Below are 18,298 nucleotides of genomic sequence, written 5' to 3' on the forward strand. Positions count from 1 at the left end.
CCCTGTGGTCATAAGAGCAGAACAGTCCCTGACCCCCACCAGTTGTAGCACTCCGGAGAGCAAACCCTGCACCTCGCCAGGGCAGCACAAAAGAACCAACACTGTTAGCACAGGTGAGCCAGTCCCAAAACTGTGAGCATGGGAGAACTGTCCCCATTACCCATCTGTCTTGTGGCGGCATGGGCAGAAGGGAGTTGCCCTCCCCTCAACTTCCCCCCATCAACATCTGGGGCAGTGGGGAGAGCTGGCCCTATGATCGTAAGAGTGGGAGAGCCAATCCTGTTAGTGCAGGTGGAGGTGAGCGAGGCCCAAAGTTGTAAGCATGGACAGTTGTCCCCATTTCACATCTGGTGGACCAACCCTACAGCTGCCCAGGCCCAACCCAAGGTTATGACTTCACCCACCATATATGTTATCTACCCCATCTATGATCTGCTGGAGCACGTGAAGGGACCTGACCTGCAGACCCAAAGCTACAAGATCTCCACAACACAAGGCAACAACAAGATATCCAGGAAGAACCCAAGCAAGTGCCCAGCACCCAGAGGGTAGTAGAAACCAGAGACAGGCTGGAAAAATGGCTCAGTGGTTAAGGGCACTGACTGCTCTCCCAAAGGACCTGGGTTCATATCCCAGCACCCACATGGCAGCTAACCACTGTCTGTAACTCAAAGATCTGATCTGCAGGCAAAACACCAATGCACATAAAAAAAAAAGAAAGAAAAAAGAAAAGAAACCAGAGACCTTAAATCAGACCAAACTCTTTGCAATGAACACTTGCAAGTAAAGATATACGGACAAAAGGGTTCAAGGTATGACTCATGGTGTCACACTGCAACTTCCATGACAAGATTTTTATGTTTTTCCTTTTTTAATTTTTTTCTCTTAAATTTTGTATTATTTGGGGAGTGTGCAGGGGCGAAGGCAGACGCAAAGGGACAGGAAAATGAATGAGATCAAGATACATGATGTAAAAGCACATAGAATAAATAAAATTTGTTTTATTTTAAAATTTAAAATAAAAAAACAAAATCAGGCTGTAGGCAAGCCTGTAAGGCATTTTCTTAATTAGTGATTGATAGATATAAGAGGACCTAGCTCAGTGTGGGTGATAGCACCTCTGGGCAGATGGGCCTGGGGTGTAAAAGCAAGCCATGCTGAGAAGCCAGTGAGCAGCATTCCTTCATGGCTTCTGTATCAGATTCTGCCTCAAGGTTCCTGTCTTGAGTTCCTGCCCTGACTTTCTTTGGTGATAGACTGTGATGTGAAAATGTAAGCTGAAATAAACCCTTTACTTATCCCCACCCCCATAATAAACAAAAAGAAAAAAAGAGAGAGAGAAAAGAAATGACCCGGTCTTAGGAGAAACATACTTTTTCCTGTTGTTTTTTTTTAAATAGATAATTCTTTTTTATTTAAATATACAGATAATTAACACATGCAAAGGAACAAGATCATTTTATAAGAGGCTGTTCTTGTATCAAGCCAACAGTGAAACATCTGTTCTTATAGTTCTTGACCCGCCTGTCACTACTGTCAGACAACATTTGCTAGCAAACCCTCTCCCACCCTCCCACCCCACTCGCTTCTCTTCCATGTCTAACTTGGCTTCACTCCTTCTGAAAACCTGATGGGCCACAGTTCTGTACAGATTAAATCTGTGCTAAAGGTTCTGTTTGCCTCCCTCTCTGTTTTTTGAAATAGGGATTCACATGAACACAGGCTGACCTTGAACCACCTATGCCGTCAAAGACGGCCTGTAAGTGCTAAGCCTCCTGTCTCCACGGCAACGGCTGGGATTAATCATGCACTATTAGGACAGGTATGCAGTGCCAGGGACTGGATGAGTCCTTCGTGCACGCTAGGCAAGCACTCTATAATGAGCTACATCACAAACCCTTTACTAAACATGCCAATGGCAAAATTCCAATCTGACCCTCAGTAAATGGTGAATCAACATGAGTGATATTATTAAACCCCATCAAACCAGGCATGGTAGATCAGCCTATAATCGAAGGAGTTGTACGGGGAAACAGGACACTCGTGATGTCAAACCTAGCATGGCCTACAAAATGATTTCTAGATTATCCTGGACTACAGTATGAGACCATTTCAAAACAAACATATAAACAAAAAAACCATTATAGAGCAATACTACACTGAAAACAAATGAAACTATTAAGTTTACATACCCTGAATTTTTCTCCTTGTGTGCAATTTGCCACCAGATGTGTTACTTTGGAATTACATTCTTTTCGAATAACTCCACCCATGTGATGAACCAATGTCACCAATTTGACCTCAAAAGAAAAATTGAACAAAATTGATTTTAACTAATTTGAACAAAAATCTGTATTAATAACTTACTTAGCATAACTACTTTACAAAACTTATACAAATTTTTATAAATGTTAAATTTTATGTAACATTTATTTTTTTTTAATTAGTAGCTTGTAAAGCTCTACTATAGTAATAAAAACAGCTTGGTATTGGCATAAAAACTGACACATAGATCAATGGAATCAAATCAAAGACCCTGACATTAATCCAAACACCTATGAACACCTGATTTTTGACAAGCTAAAATTATACAAAGGAAAAAAGACAGCATCTTCAACAAATGGTGCTGGCATAACTGGATGTAGACATGTAGAAGGCTACAAATAGATCCATATCTATCCCCATGCACAAAACTTAAGTCCAAATGGATCAAAGACCTCAACATAAATCCAGCTACACTGAACCTGACAGAAGAGAAATTGGGAAGTAGCCCAATTGAACGCATTGGCACAGGAGACCATTTTCTAAATATAACACTAGTAACACAGACACTGAGATCAACAATTAATAAATGGGACCTCCTCAAACTGAGAAGCTTCTGTAAAGCAAAAGACACAGTCAATAAGACCAAACAACAGCCTACAGAATGGGAAAAGATCTTCACCAACCCCACATCTGACAAAGGGCTGATGCAAAATATATAAAGAACTCAAGAAACTAGACATCAAAATACCAAACAACCCCATTAAAAATGGAATACAGATCTAAACAGAGAATTCTCAACAGAAGAATTTCAAATGGCCGAAAGACATTTAAGGAATTGCTCAACATCCTTAGTCATCAGGGAAATACAAATCAAAATGACTCTGAGATACCATCTTATACCTGTTAGAATGTCTAAGATCAAAAACACTGAAGACAGCTTGTGTTGGAGAGGATGTGGAGCAAGGGGAACACTCCTCCACTGCTGGTGAGAATCCAAACTTGTACAGACACTTTGGAAATCAGTACAGCGGTTTCTCAGAAAATTGGGAATCAATCTACCTCAAGACCCAGTTATACCACTCTTGGGCATATACCCAAGGAATGCTCAATCATACCACAAGGACACATGCTCAACTATGTTCATAGCAATTAGTCGTAATAGCCAGAACCTGGAAACAAACTAGATGCCCCTCAACTGAAGAATAGATAAAGAAAATGTGGTACATATACACAATGGAGCATTATGCAGTGGTTTAAAAAAAAACAACAACAACAATGAAAACATGAAATTTGTAGGTAAATGGATAGAACTAAAAAGAATCATCCTGAGTGGGCTAACCCAGAACCAGAAATACAAACATGGTATGTACTCACTCTTTAAAGGATATTAGAGGCAAAGCAAGGATAACCAGGCTACAATTCACAACCCCAGAAAAGCTAGGTAAAAAGGACCCTAAGAGGGACACCCATGGAGGGCCCCAGAAAGGGAAAATAGTTAAGATCTCCTGGGTAAACTGGGGGGAGGGGGAGGAAAAGTGGGAGATGGGAACAGGAGGGGCTGAGATGGCACAGTGGAGCGAGGGACAGAGAGGGAGAGCAATGAAAAAGATATTTTGGTAGAGGGAACCATTAGGGGATTAGGGAGAAAGCTTGTGCTAGGGAAATCCCCAGGAATCCACAAGGATGACACCAGCTAAGACACCTTCCCCTATAATCAGAGTAGTGACTACCCTAATTGTCATCATAGAACCTACATCCAGTAACTGATGGAAGCAGATGCAGAGATCCCCAACCGAGCACTGGGCTGAGCTCCTGGACTTCAGTTGAAGAGAGGGAGGAGGGATCACAGGAGCAAGTAAGGTCAAGATCATGATGGGGAAAACCACAGAGACAGCTGACCCAAGCTGGTGGGAGCTCATGGACTCCAGCCTGTCAGCTGGGGAACATGCATGGGACCAAACTAGGCCCTCTGAATGTGGGTGACAGTTATGTAGCTACATCTGTTTGGGAGCCCCTGGCAGTGGGACCAGGACTTATCCCAGATGCATGAAATGGCTTTTTGGAACACATTCCCTACGGTGGGATACCTTGCTCAGCCTGGCACAGGGAGAGAGACTTGGTCCTGCCATAACTTAGTATGCCAGACTTCACTGACTCCCCAAGAGAGGCCTTACCCTCTCTGAGTGGATGGGGGTGAGACTGGGGGAGGTTGGGGGGGGGGGGGGCAGGAGAAGGGGAGGGTGGAGGAACTGGGATTGGTATGTAATGAAAAAACAGGAGGATTGTAAGAATAGGATGCCCACATTCCCAAGAGGTGGGGTAGGTGGTTTTGGGTCACTTAATGGTCATTAATTTATGTGGTCAAATAAAATTTAATTTGTCTTTGTTTAGTGGTTGGTTAAAAATTGTTATTGGTCATAGTCAATCTCTTTCTAAAAGAAGAAAGGAGAATATGGTATAGAAATGTATTATATAGAAATGATAGAATAAAACTGTAATTATTGAATCTACTCTGAAAAAAAAGATACAGTGTAGTGACATTTTATTTGTGCTGAAATGTGATATTTTATCTGTATGTTAATAAATAAAGTTTGCCTAGAGATCAGAGGTAATAGCAAGCCATTAACAAAAAAGTCAGGCAGTGGTAGCACATGCCCTTAATCCGATCACTTGGCAGGTAAGGACACACTAGGGAACAGCCAAGTGTGGTGACACACACCTTTAATCCCAGTACCAACCAGAGACCTGGAGGTCTGTACAGACAGGCAGTGACAAGGAAGTGAGGTAGCTGGGCTAAGAGCCTATGAGAAGGCAGAACATCAAGGCAATAAAAGCGTAGGTTAGACAGGAAGTAGCCCCTTTTAGCAGCTGCAGAGCTGGAGAGCTAAGGTTGGTGGCTATCACTATTTCCCTGATCTCTAAGGCTTTCTTTCACCCCTTTGAAAAAAAGAGAGAGTAGCTTGCTATTGCTACAGGCAAACCATACAAAAGACAAACAATGCACACAGAATGTTAAGTTAATAGACGACAGGCTCTAATCCTGCCTAAACACAGATATATTATTTTCATTTATTCACCTTATGTACTCTTTACAACACTGGATATCAAAGCCAAGACCACACACCCACAAACAAATATATTGATTTCTTTCTTAAAGTTCACTTTTACTTATGTGTCTGTGAGTACGCACACACACAAGTAGGTATCCACAGAGCCAGAAGCAGGTGTCAGATCACCCAGAACCGAACTCTTGTTCTCTGAGCAGAACGTGCTTTTAACCACTGAGCCATCTCTCTAGCCCCAAATATATTAACTTTTTTTTTTTTTTTTTCGTTTTTCGAGACAGGGTTTCTCTGTGTAGCTTTGCGCCTTTCCTGGGACTCGCTTGGTAGCCCATGCTGGCCTCGAACTCACAGAGATCCACCTGGCTCTGCCTCTCAAGTGCTGGGATTAAAGGCGTGCGCCACCACCGCCCGGCCAAATATATTAACTTTTAACATCATGTTATATAACATCAATACCTGTCCCACAAAATTATAGCAATATTTACTAGTTCCAACTTAGGAAATATTGTGAACCAAAAAAAACTTTCTGTGATTTCTCTGTGGTGGTAAGAATACTTAAAGCTTGGCTTGTATAACAATATTAATTTTGTGTGACAAAAACTTCAATTAACCAATGTGACTGATAATTAGCAGGAAAGTAAAATTTTCTATTAATTTACATGCCAGCTATCACTTACATTCTTTGTTGTTTTTTTTTTTTTTTTAAACAAAGCTCTTAAGAAGGTTTCTTTGCCGGGCGGTGGTGGCGCACGCCTTTAATCCCAGCACTCGGGAGGCAGAGCCAGGCGGATCTCTGTGAGTTCGAGGCCAGCCTGGTCTACAGAGCGAGATCCAGGAAAGGCACAAAGCTACACAGAGAAACCCTGTCTCGAAAAACCAAAAAAAAAAAAAAAAAGAATGTTTCTTTAGGGGTTGGGGATTTAGCTCAGTGGTAGAGCGCTTGCCTAGCAAGGGCAAGGCCCTAGGTTCAGTCCTCAGCTCTGGAAAAAAAAAAAAGACAAAATAACAAAAAAGACCCAAAAAAAACCAGAATTTTTCTTTAAAATTTAGAACCTGATGGCCATAGCGTTTTTCCTTCAAGACCTTTTAAATGAACTCATGATACCAAAAAGAAACAAAGGCATTTAAATCTGCATTACTAGGAAAATGTCTCCGAAGGTGCCTTATCATACTTACGAGCTCCTCCTTCTTCCTGAATCCAGTAAAGCACAGCACCAGGTTCAGCATGCTCGTACAGTACAGCGGCCGACAGGAGAACGGCAGGGGCTGTGGAGGGCACAAGTGTAAACCTATGAGCTTCCTTTTTAGCTAGGATTTAGAAAACATGGCCTCAAGCTTAACAGTTTCTCCTCTTGCCAATCAACTTTTCAATACCCAAGTTTTACTTGAATTTTCGGGTAACAAAAGTCAAATTCTATAAACTCCACAATTAAATATCTCCCCACCAGGTATGGTCAGTTGGACATTCTTGTAATCAATCCCAGTATTCAGAAGGCTGAGACAGGAGGATTGCAAATTCAAGGCCATCCAGGAATACAAGAAGCCCTTATCTCAAAATAAAATTTTAAAAATGTAGCTGGGCATAATGGCCCATTCCTTTAATCACAGCACTTGGGAGGCAGAGGCAGGTGGGATCTCTGAGTTCAAGGCCAGTCTGGTCTACAAAGTGAGTTCCAGGAGAGCCAGGATTACACAGAGAAACCCTATCTCCAAGAAAAAAGCACTTGTTGGCAAGCCTGATGACCTGGGTTTGAACCCTGAAATCACCATAATGAAAGGAAAGAACTGAACCCCCCAAATAGTCCTCTTAATACACACACACACACACACAGAGTTAAAAACTTGGGGTGGGGGGGAGGCTAAATAATTTTCTTAGTTAAAATTTTATGATAACAGATATGGTACCAGTTTTATGTGGAAAAAAAGAAAGGTTTATGTATACACATGTCTGGAAGCCAAGCCTCTGCAAATCTCCCCTAAGGCATTACAGGTGTAATAAGTAAGGCCATATGTACATGCTTTTACATACCCACAGTTCTTATTGTCTGACTTTCAATGGCCTTGGGTTTTGACTACTAAAAAATTGAAAAGGAATACATAAGAATAGCCCCTATTAATTATCATTTTGTTGAGGAGAGAGCACCTCATGTAGCCTAGACTCCAAATCCAATTTCCACCTCCAAGTGCTAGAATTACAGGCATGAGTAACACCATCCAGCAAATATGAATTATTCTGTGTTACATACATTCAACAATTAACAGGATTTTCTAATTATAAATTTTCAAAAACTTCATCAGTAAAAATGATTCTTGGGAAGTCATGATAACTGTATGTTTCTTACCTCTCCCTTTTGTGCACTGTTGAGTATAACTGGTGGTCCAACAATTCTACAGTCAGTCCTTCGTAAGTCATTGAAGACAGAACTCTGGAAGTCAGTGACTACAAATACATTCTCAAATTCTGGGGAATCCAAATCTTCAAATTCTTCCACTGAGTCCATCTTTCCACAGGGCACTTTAATTTCCTAGGGTTTTTTTTTTTAATATGGTTATTACAAATAAAACTCATTCATAGACCATATAAAATACATGACTCCCTAAAAATGACTCCTGTACTTTTGTTTGTTTGTTTTTGTTTTTTTGAAACAGGGTTTCTCTGTGTAGTTTTGGTGCCTGTCCTGGATCTTGCTCTGTAGACCAGGCTGGCCTCGAACTCACAGAGATCCACCTGGCTCTGCCTCCCCTGTGCTGGGATTAAAGGCGTGCACCATCACCACCGCCTGGCTGGACTCCGGTACTTTTTTGACATCTTTCTTTAAGATTTGTAGAAAACTTAACTGTTAAAGCATACAATTACCAATGTCCTATACAATAGTGAAAAACTGTGTTTCTCTACCTCTATGTCATCTACCCCATCCACAGTAAGACTTTACAGATGGATACTGTAAAGACATGAACTTAGGCTCCATGACTCAGTGGCCTATAACCACCAGCATGCACAGTAAGTTCCAAGTACTAGAACACCAGAAGTTTCCCTTTCTCTAGTTTTAGTTTTGGTGGTAACGGGAATTGAACCCAGAACTCTGAGCGTGCTAGGCAAGCACTCTAGTAACGAGCTATTGCCACTGCCTTATTGTTTTTCTGAGGCAAGGTTTTACAATATTAGCCAGGCTAGCCTGAACTTCTCTATATAACCCAGGCTGGCCTTGAACTCTCAGCAACCTTCCTGGCCTCAGACTGTTGAATGATGAGATTACAAGTATAAGCCACCAGGTCCTACTTAAAAAAAATTTAAGCACACATGTTTTGATGCACTTCATCAGTGATCTGTTCACCACTTTTTATTCTGATCAGGAAAAATGATAATATACATATACTGCTATCTTCAAAAAAATAAGAAAAAATACCATAAGCTATAAAATACCACAGTTTAACAAAAAGGTTTCTGATTAACATTCTCATTTCTTTTTTTTTTTTTTTAAGATTTATTTATTATGTATACAGAAGAGGGCACCAGATCTCATTGCAGATGGTTGTGAGCCACCATATGGGTGCTGGGAATTGAACTCAGGATCTCTGGAAGAGCATTCAGTGCTCTTAACCTCTGAGCCATCTCTCCAGCCCCAACATTCTCATTTCAATACCTATGCTGTAAAGAAAGGTCATGAGCAAAACTAGCTGCATGGGACAGACGTACAATACACAAAGGCAAGTATCTTACAATTAAAAAAAAAAGAATCAACATACTGAAGAGCCTACATAATTCCTGTGTGAAAAGAACAGAAAAAAGAATTCTGAATGAAGCTGAATGGTGGTGCACGCCTTTAATCCCAGTGCTTGGGAGGCAGATGCCAGCCTGGTCTACAGAATGAGTTCAGGACAGCCAGGGATACACAGAAAAACACTACCCCAAAATAAATAAATAACTCTGAATTGATAAATAAATTATTTGGGCTTTAATTTGAAAGACTGGAGTGATGAGACAAATCAGCTATCCTCGAAGTTTTTTGTTTTTGTTTTGTTTTTTTGAGACAAGGTTTCTCTGTCTCAAAAAAACAAAACAAAAACAGAGTAAGTTCCAGGCTGTCCTGGAACTTACTCTGTAGACCAGGCTAGCCTTGAACTCACAGAGATCTTCCTGCCTCTGCATCCCAAGTGCTGGGATTAAAGGCGTGCACCACCACCACCCAGCTATCCTCGACGTTCTTATACTGAACCCCAAACCCAAAATGAAAAGTGAAGCTTTATCTCACAAGGTGATTATATGTGGGTAAGGATGTTAACAGCAAAGATGTACTACAAAGAAACAAGACCGTGAGGGATACAGCAAAGAAGCCGCGTGCAGGCCAAGAGAGGTTTCGGGGACTCTAAACTTGCTGGCACCAATTCCAATTAGCTCCCAAAACTGAGAAAATGAAGTTGCATAAGCTCTCTAGTCTGTGTTACTTTGTTCCTACGTCCCTAGCAAACTAATGTAACTGAAGGCCAGGGCATTGGCTCAGCAGTAAAATGCTTGCCTAGCATGCAGGAGACCCTGGGTTCAATCTGTCAAAATATAATAAATAATGATTGTTTTGGAGATGGACTAGAAAACTAGTTAGATATATTACAAATTCTGAGACACAATAATTGATTATTGATATTAATAATTTGGAAAAACAACAAGAATTCAAACTACATAAAATTAATGGGGAAAAGTATTAAAACATGTAAATAAAATTATCAGATCTTTGTACACATTACGTCCTTGATTTAAATTAAATGAGAAGTCTCTAAAATTTGTATTTATAATAAATGCTAGTTTGGGATTTCAAAAACAACCCAATTCTAAAATAAATATAAGCTACTTTCTACATTTCTTTTTCTTTTTCTTTTTCTTTTTTTTTTTTTTGGTTTTTCGAGACAGGGTTTCTCTGTGTAGCTTTGTGCCTTTCCTGGAACTCACTTGGTAGTCCAGGCTGGCCTCGAACTCACAGAGATCCGCCTCCCGAGTGCTGGGATTAAAGGCGTGCGCCACCACCGCCCGGCTACTTTCTACATTTCTAATTCAGAGTGCACATACATCTCATGCCTGATTCCATCACCAGAGTGAAGCAATTCAATCTAAGGAAGTGAGGCATGCCACATGCAATGAGATGCTTGACCTACCATATTAATAACACTTTTTATTAATTTTTCATCCGATTTTCCAGGACAACTTTCTTTTATCTTTATAACAGGGACTTCCATTATCTTAATATTCTGTGGAAAAGAGACTTAAGTATAAGATTAAGAAAGATAGGTGGGTGAAGAATCTCATCTGGAAATGAACTACAAACCCAAACTCCTTACCTTTACAGCCTTTAAAAGTTCTTCTTGTTTCCCAGCTTCCTGGACCAGTATCAATCTTGTTTCAACCTGAGGCATCTCTTCTATTGAAATGTAAAATGTTTTAATGTGGTTATAGGGTACCAACAGCACAATCAGTACTTCCTAGGCCTTCTTCTATCTAGAAAGTCTTCTATCTCTGAGGAGAATAGAACATTCCCGAAAGTTAAAATAATCTAATTCTGAGTTTCCTACAAAAATATTTGACTATGTATCACTTTAAAAAAAAGATACATTGTAGTAAAAGGCATACAAACAACCACCAAGAAATAATTCCCCCAAAGAAGCATTATCAAGCATGATCCTCCTTCTTAAAGCACAGGAAACTTTAGGAAAGACCATCTACAAAGCAGTGAAATAAAAGTGGTTCCTCCCGAGCGTTGGTGGCGCACACAGATCTCTGTGAGTTCAAGGCCAGCCTGGACTACAGAGTGAGTTCCAGGAAAGGCGCAAAGCTACACAGAGAAATCCTGGGGGTGGGGGAGGATCGTTTTGGGGTTGGGGATTTAGCAAGCACAAGGCCCTGGGTTCGGTCCTCAGCTCTGGGGGAAAAAAAAGTGGTTCCTCACTTAACCATCAACAAATTCTAGCTTAGCAATTTTATAGCTAGACTGTCTCAATACTAAGAAGCAGTATCAACACTAGAACACTCCCTTTTTCAAAATGGGGAAGCATTAGCTCAAATGATGGACAGAGAATGTAGACATAGAGCCCGACTTAGTTACTCAATAGACATGCTCTAACTTAACAACTGTTACATCAGTTACCAAAAAATCAGCTGCCAGTACTTTAGGATTAAAGTAGCAATTCTGTGTTTTTAAAAGCAGACAACAGGCTTACCGTCAACATTTGAAGTAGATGCCAGGCACAAGTTTTCCTTGGAAGTTTCAGTAACTTTAGAATCAAAGATGGAAGAGTCTGCCAAGCTTGTTATCTCAGTAGGAGATGTTAATACACTGTTGTCAGCCATTGTCTGTACTATTTTTTGGAGGCTGAAAAACAAAATTTGAAATTTGAATACATGAAACAAACCTGGTCACTGAGCAACAAGCACTAGACCAGTGAGTGGTTCTCACCCTTCCTAATGCTGCCACCCCTTAATACAGTTCATGTTGTGGTGACTTCCCCCATAAAATTATTTCATTGCTACTTCATAAGTGTAATTTTGCTACTGTTATGAATCGTAATGTAAATTCTGATATGCAGGATATCTGATGTGACTACCAAAGGGATCTTGACCCACAGGTTGAGAACCACTGCATTAGAAGCTGTACTTGGGTCATGTAAAATGTATCGGCTGGGCCCAAGTGGTAGGGGTTCGTTGTGCCTGGAATCAGCACCAGGGAGGTGGAGGAAGAAAGATCAGGATAGGAGGTCATCTCTGGCAACATGAATTCAAAGCCAATTTGGAGTACAAGAGACCCTGTTTCAAAACCTCCATGAGTCTAGGTTTCCTCTCCTGTAAAATAAAGCTACTCAGAACTGGTTTATAGAAATACAGTAACAAATAACTATCAAAGAGCATCAAAGGAACACAGAAAACTCCCTGACATAAGCACACAAAAGGTGGTCACAAATACTTTTCCACTTCTTTCTTCCTCATCTGTCTTCAACCCATTTCTCTTCCAAAATGTCCACACAACAGCTACCTACAATAATCCCATCTTTATTCTCTGCCTCGTTCTCCCTGCCCAAATGCCTGCCAGTCTCAAATCCAGTAACTCCAGTGTCAAACTCCATGAATCACAATGATTTCTGAGCAGTTTTGAGGCTCAAACTGCAATGTACTTTATAACTGTGCATATTTAGTAGTGATCAGCTCTTCTTAGCATGTTCTCTACTTCAATCATCACTCTTGACTCAACCTTTATGGATTTCTCAGAACCTTTCACAGGTAATTGTGCAGCTCACATATTATTGACATGCTTATATTAACTTCCAAATACCTCTAAGGTTTGACAAGACAAATAAATATAAATTAGTACCAATATAAATCTGGACCATGAAAGAAAGCTCTTAGATTTCTAGTGTTGTACCCAGAGTTCCCCAAAGACCATCAAAAGACCAAATCCAGTGCAAAAGCAGAGTCTTTTTATTGTTGCAAGTTAACTGGGGCCTCTCTGTCTGATGCAGCAGCAGAGCAGGAGAGACCCTGAGTAGCAATAGGGCAGGGTTTTTATAGGGGCAAAGCAAGGGGTGGGTCTTAGGGCCTACAGACTACATAGGAACAGACTCAGGATTAGTTTATGCAAGTGGCATGTTAGTAACTTTTAATTGGCTAGGGTTAGTAAAGGGGTTACAGTTATCCATTTTGGGGCAGGCCTGGACAAGTCCCATGCTTTGTCCTTGAGCTGCTGTGGAGGCAGGCTGGCCTAGCACATACTGACTGTGGAGACTAGCTCAGTGGCCCAGGCTTGGTGTGTCCTATCTCCCTGTCCCTGCTGGCAGGGGCATCAGTGATTAACTGTCTTTTGTTCATGGCCCTCCCAGAAATGCTTGCTCAGTCTCAGGAAACTGAAAGTGAGGCCTGATCTCTGAGAGAAGGCTGAGCAGCCTGTTATGGCATCCACTTGGTCCTTTCACTAGGACCTAAGAACTGAAAAGTTAAGCAGGCAGGTTAGAAAGTTTAACTGAATATAAAGCTGGAGTTTGTAGCCAGTGGTACAGTGATTGCCAATCATGCTGTAGACCCTGGGCTTTATACCCAAGGGGGGGCGGGGCGCAAATTTCTTAACTAAATGTAACAGTCTCATCTTTACATCAGAGCTCATGACTTTTCCCTACTACTCTGGATTCTTAGTAAAGAAACAGTTTAAACTGTATGCTTTGGAAAATCAGTAAGGTTTGAATCTTCACTTCTGGATGGTGAGTCTGGGTAGTACAAAATGTACACACAACAGACCTACACATGGTTGTAAAAATCATACACTTACAAGTCAGACACCTGTTTCCTAGCTCAGCTCTGCATTAAGCCTCAGTTTCTGTTTGAGGAAAGCAGATATAGATTGCAACTCAAATTCAGATTGTGATAGAAATTGAATAGGTATTTTGAAATGACAAATAACTATTCATATTTATACAATATTCACAACTCGGTATTGTTTATTGTCTTCCAAAGCAATTACTATTCTAAAGTTCTCTATAGAGTGCTCCAATAGTTGTCTTTATTCAGAATCAATTACAAATTCCACACAATCTTTTTCCTACATCTTCTAAAAATCATTTCTAGTGAAAAACGCAAGGTTCTAAGTCACTTAAAGAAATGTCACAACATAATGACTTCTATCAACATTCTGTTATATACCCATAGACCAGTGTCTTGGTCAGCCATCATCAGAGAAACTTGAAGCAGCAGTAGATGGGAAACAATACAGAAACCCACAGCCAGACATTATGCAGAGAGTGAGATACTTTGGAACACTCAGCCCTAAATGGGATGACGTCTCCATCAGAAGAGGAGGAGGGGATGGAGGACTCCAAGCAAACAGTGCCCTCTGAATCAACAGGACTGATGCACACATGAACTCAGAGACCGAAGCAGCATGCACAGGGCCTGCACAGTCCACGCCAAAAGGGGTCCCAGCACTGAGAGAGGAAGTTGACATGATCTCCCATCTCTAACCAAGAAGCTATCTCCAATTGACAACCACTCAAAAGAAGAATACAGTGTTCTCCTAAGTCTCACTGAGTACACAATCACGAAGGGCAGGCTCCATACCCACAGTAGGTGGACAACTGAAAGCAAACTGTGGTATTCTTGTGGAAATATTTTGCCTCATAATACTTTGGGCATTTTTTTACCTAACTGGTCTTTTGTTTATATACTGTTTTGTGCTTTTATGTTTTTTCTGTGTGTGTCTCTCTGCTTGTGTATGTGCTTCTCATGCTTTTTCTTTGGATTTTCCTCCTGATTTTTCTATTCTGTCTTTCTTGTTCGTTTTCTAAAGAGACAAAGAAAGAAGCTGTGGAATTGGTTAGGTGGAGAGGTAGGGAGATGGGGAGGATCTAGGAAAAGAAATGATCGAATGTACTGTATTAAAAAAAATCAAAAAAAGAAAAAAAATACTGGGGAGGCAGAGGAAGGTCATCTCTGAATCTGAGGCCAGCCTGATCTACAGAAAGAGTGCCAAGACAACCAGCAAAACACAGAGAACTGTGTCTCAAAAATACCAAAAAAAGGAAAAAAAAAATCTATTTTCAATTTAAAAAAAAAACAAAAGAGCCAGATATAGTGGCCCATCTTAATCCCAGCAACTGGGCGCAGAGGCAGATGGATCTCTGTGAGTTCAAGGCCAGTCTGGTCTACATAGTGAGTTCCAGGACAGCCAGGGCTAAAATGAGACCATGTCTGAAAAAACAACAACCTAAAAAATAAAAATAAATGTTTTTTAAAAAGAAAAAAAGCCAGACATAATGGTAAACTCCTGGAGGCTAAGGCATGAGGATTACTGTGAATGTGAGGCCAGTCTGGATTACAGAGTAAGACCCTGGGCCAAGCCTTGGGGTACACACCTTTTATTCCAAAATTCAGGAGAAGACCCTGTTTCAAAAAAAGGGCTGGAGAGAGGGAGAAGGAAAAGGGAGGAGGGAGAGGTGATCAGCTTTCAGGACGGAGATGATTTGATTTGGCTGACTGATGTTCTTTTGAGGAGGGATCTTGCAATGTGACCCTTGCCGGCCTGGAATTCACTATGAAACTCCAGGCAATCCTCCTGTGTCAGCATTCCTGACAGTTGGGATTAAAGGTTCACAAAAACAAGCTAGGTTAAAGAAATCAAAAATGTTCAATAAATCAAAAAGACCATTTGAGGGGCTGGAGAGATGGCTCAGAGGTTAAGAGCACTGGCTGCTCTTCCAGAAGTCCTGAGTTCAATTTCTAGCAACCACATGGTGGCTCACAACCATCTATGATGAGATCTGGTGCCTTCTTCTGGCATGCAGGCAGAACACTATACATAATAAATAAATAAAATAAAAATAAAAGACCATTTGAGCTGCTCATGGTAGTAAAAGCAGGAGGATCACATGAAACCTGATTTTAAAAAAGCCAAATGCAGTAATTAATGAAATGTTTAGTAGAACACAGTGCTTAAAGCTTCTCCCTGGGGCTGGAGAGATGGCTTGTCGATTAAACTGACTGTTCTTCCAGAGGACCCAGGTTCAATTCCCAGCACCCACATGGCAGCTCACAACTGTCTGTAACTCCAAAATCTGACACCCTCACATAGACATATATGCAGGCAAAACACCAATACACATAAAATTTTAAAAATTTTAAAAAACTTTCCCCTAATAAATAAACTCCAACTGTGCTTCATTAAGAAGAGGTTAGTAGAAAGGATTTTGAATGTTTCCAATAAAAGAAGTGATGTGACATAACCGTTACCCTGATCTGATCATACACACTGTATAAATGTACTAGAATATTCTAAGGCTTGAAGTGTAGCTTAGTGGTAAAGCATGAAGGATGGATGTTCTGGGTTCAACCCCTCAGCCCCAGAGAAAAAAAGAAATGTCAAAATACAGCCCATAATTATGTATAATCATGCATCAATGTCAAGACTTCACAATACATATATATATATATATATGTATGTGTGTGTGTGTGTGTGTGTGTGTGTATGCATTGTAATATGTGTGCGTGCGTGTGCGTGTGTTTTAAAGACAGGTTTTATGGTTTTTCAAGACATGGCTTCTCATGTAACATTGGCTGTCCTAAAACTCGCTCCATAGACCAGGCTGGCCTCAAACTCAGAGATCCATCTGCCTCTACCTCCCGAGTGCTGGAATTAAAGGCGTGAACTAACACCATCCCACTTTTACTATACATTTTTAGAGATATTTTAATTTATATAACCCTCTTTAACTTAAAATGCTTAAATGCGCCAGGCGGTGGTGGCACACACCTTTAATCCCAGCACTTGGGAGACAGAGCCAGGTGGATCTCTGTGAGTTCGAGGCCAGCCTGGTCTACAGAGTGAGATCCAGTACAGGCACCAAAACTACACAGAGAAACCCTGTCTCGAAAAACCAAAAAAAAAAAAAAAAGAAGAAAAAAGAAAATGCCTAAATGCATATATCATGTATTCAAAACAGCTTCATGGGGCTGGAGAGATGGCTCAGAGGTTAAGAGCACCCACTGCTCTTCCAGAGGTCCTGAGTTCAATTCCCAGCACCCACATGGTGGCTCACAACCATCTGTAATGAGATCTGGTGCCCTCTTCTGTGTACATAATAAATAAATAAATCTTTAAAAAAAAAAAAAAAAAAAAAAAAAAAAAAAGCTTCAAAATTTACAGCAAAAGAGCTACATGGTAAATAATGATATAACTAGCATCCAACAATCTGATTTCAAACTAAAATGCACCAATCACATTTTTTTATATTCACATAGAGTTTTTAAAAATAAACACAACAGAATCAGTAACCATAAAACAACACATCTTTGTCTCGGGGTGCAGCTCCGCAGTAGCAGGCATGAAGTCATCCCCAATTAACTCATGCACCAGGCACGGTGAAAGTACACCTGTAATCCGAACACGCAGGTGGAGGCAAGCACATCAGAAGATCAATGTCACCCTTGGCTCCACAGTAGAAGCCTATGCTGGGCAACCTGAGACCCTGTCTCACAACACATGGGCCCGTTTAAACAAATAGTCATTTTAGCTGTTCTTTTAAATTAGGTTTCTTCATAAAAACGTTATCCAGCGTAAAGAATCAAATTACAATAGTGAATATGTTATTGATAACTGTGATTAGTTCTCATTTACTTAGAGCTTAATATTTTACAGGCACTATCCCCAATCTTTTTCCTTGCCATTCATTTTAACCTTTGCAGCCATCCTAACAGACGACTACTGGGGCCACATCCAGTTTGTGGCTAAGGAAAGCTGCCCACAAGGCGACTCCAAGCGGGGTCCAAATCCACCGATAGCGCTTCCTTAACCACTAACCACACACATCTGTGGCCAGGAAGGGGCGGGGCGGCCAGCGGTTTATATTTAAAAATCGAAAATCGGAATTCTGCAGGAATTCCAGAGGGAAACCACAGAGCAATCAGGGCAGCTCGGGGCCGCGGCGGGCGGGCGGCCGGCCAAAATCCCGGTCCCCACTGCGCCCTTCACCCGGGGCGCCGGGCAGCGGCACCACAGGAGGGGGACCCAGACTCGGACCGCGAGGAAGGGCCAGCCGGGGACAGCGGACGCGGGAGAGGACGGGGGTGGGGAGGGCGGGACGGGAGCGGGACGGGCAGGGATGGGGCCCGCGGCCGGCCCCGGGGACGCCGGCCTCGGACGCCGGCGCCCACGGCTCGGGGCACTCGCCCCCCACTCACCCCGCAGTCCCACCACGCCGAGAGGTAAAGACAGCCGCTCCGGCGCGGTCCTCGGCTGTTCTCCTCACACACTCACTCCGCTCACCGGCGCCGCCATGGCTCGAGGGAGGCGGCCGCGGCCGATTCAAAAATCCAGCCGCTCTCCCTAAGAGCCATGCTGATTGGCGCCCTCTGTCAACCTCCTTCTGATAGGCTGGAGCCCCGAAGGGCGTGCTGATTGGTCACAGCCCAAGGCCCGCCTCCAGGCGGTGCCGGTGGATTGGCTGTG

At 41.7% G+C, this 18,298-nt stretch overlaps 1 protein-coding gene across 3 annotated transcripts in view; it reads right to left on the reverse strand.

The window, feature by feature from the left end:
• The window catches only part of Ect2 (epithelial cell transforming 2), a 64,871-nt gene extending 46,718 nt beyond the window's left edge, over window positions 1-18,153 (reverse strand). For 2 of the 3 annotated variants that reach the window (XM_052731678.1, XM_052731676.1), the window contains exons 1-7: window positions 18,031-18,153; window positions 11,538-11,689; window positions 10,662-10,741; window positions 10,479-10,571; window positions 7,673-7,855; window positions 6,507-6,596; window positions 2,193-2,300 (exon numbers count right to left, since the gene is read on the reverse strand). In XM_052731678.1, coding sequence (XP_052587638.1) covers window positions 2,193-2,300; window positions 6,507-6,596; window positions 7,673-7,855; window positions 10,479-10,571; window positions 10,662-10,741; window positions 11,538-11,667 — 684 coding nt within the window. In that variant the 5' untranslated portion in view covers window positions 11,668-11,689; window positions 18,031-18,153. The remainder of the gene's footprint in view (window positions 1-2,192; window positions 2,301-6,506; window positions 6,597-7,672; window positions 7,856-10,478; window positions 10,572-10,661; window positions 10,742-11,537; window positions 11,690-18,030) is intronic. The other variant, XM_052731677.1, reaches the window with a different exon arrangement.
• Window positions 18,154-18,298: the final 145 nt, after the last annotated feature.

The sequence above is a fragment of the Peromyscus californicus genome, unplaced genomic scaffold, assembly GCF_007827085.1.
Source record: "Peromyscus californicus insignis strain IS unplaced genomic scaffold, ASM782708v3 Scaffold_9__1_contigs__length_137607984, whole genome shotgun sequence".
NCBI lineage: Eukaryota > Metazoa > Chordata > Mammalia > Rodentia > Cricetidae > Peromyscus > Peromyscus californicus.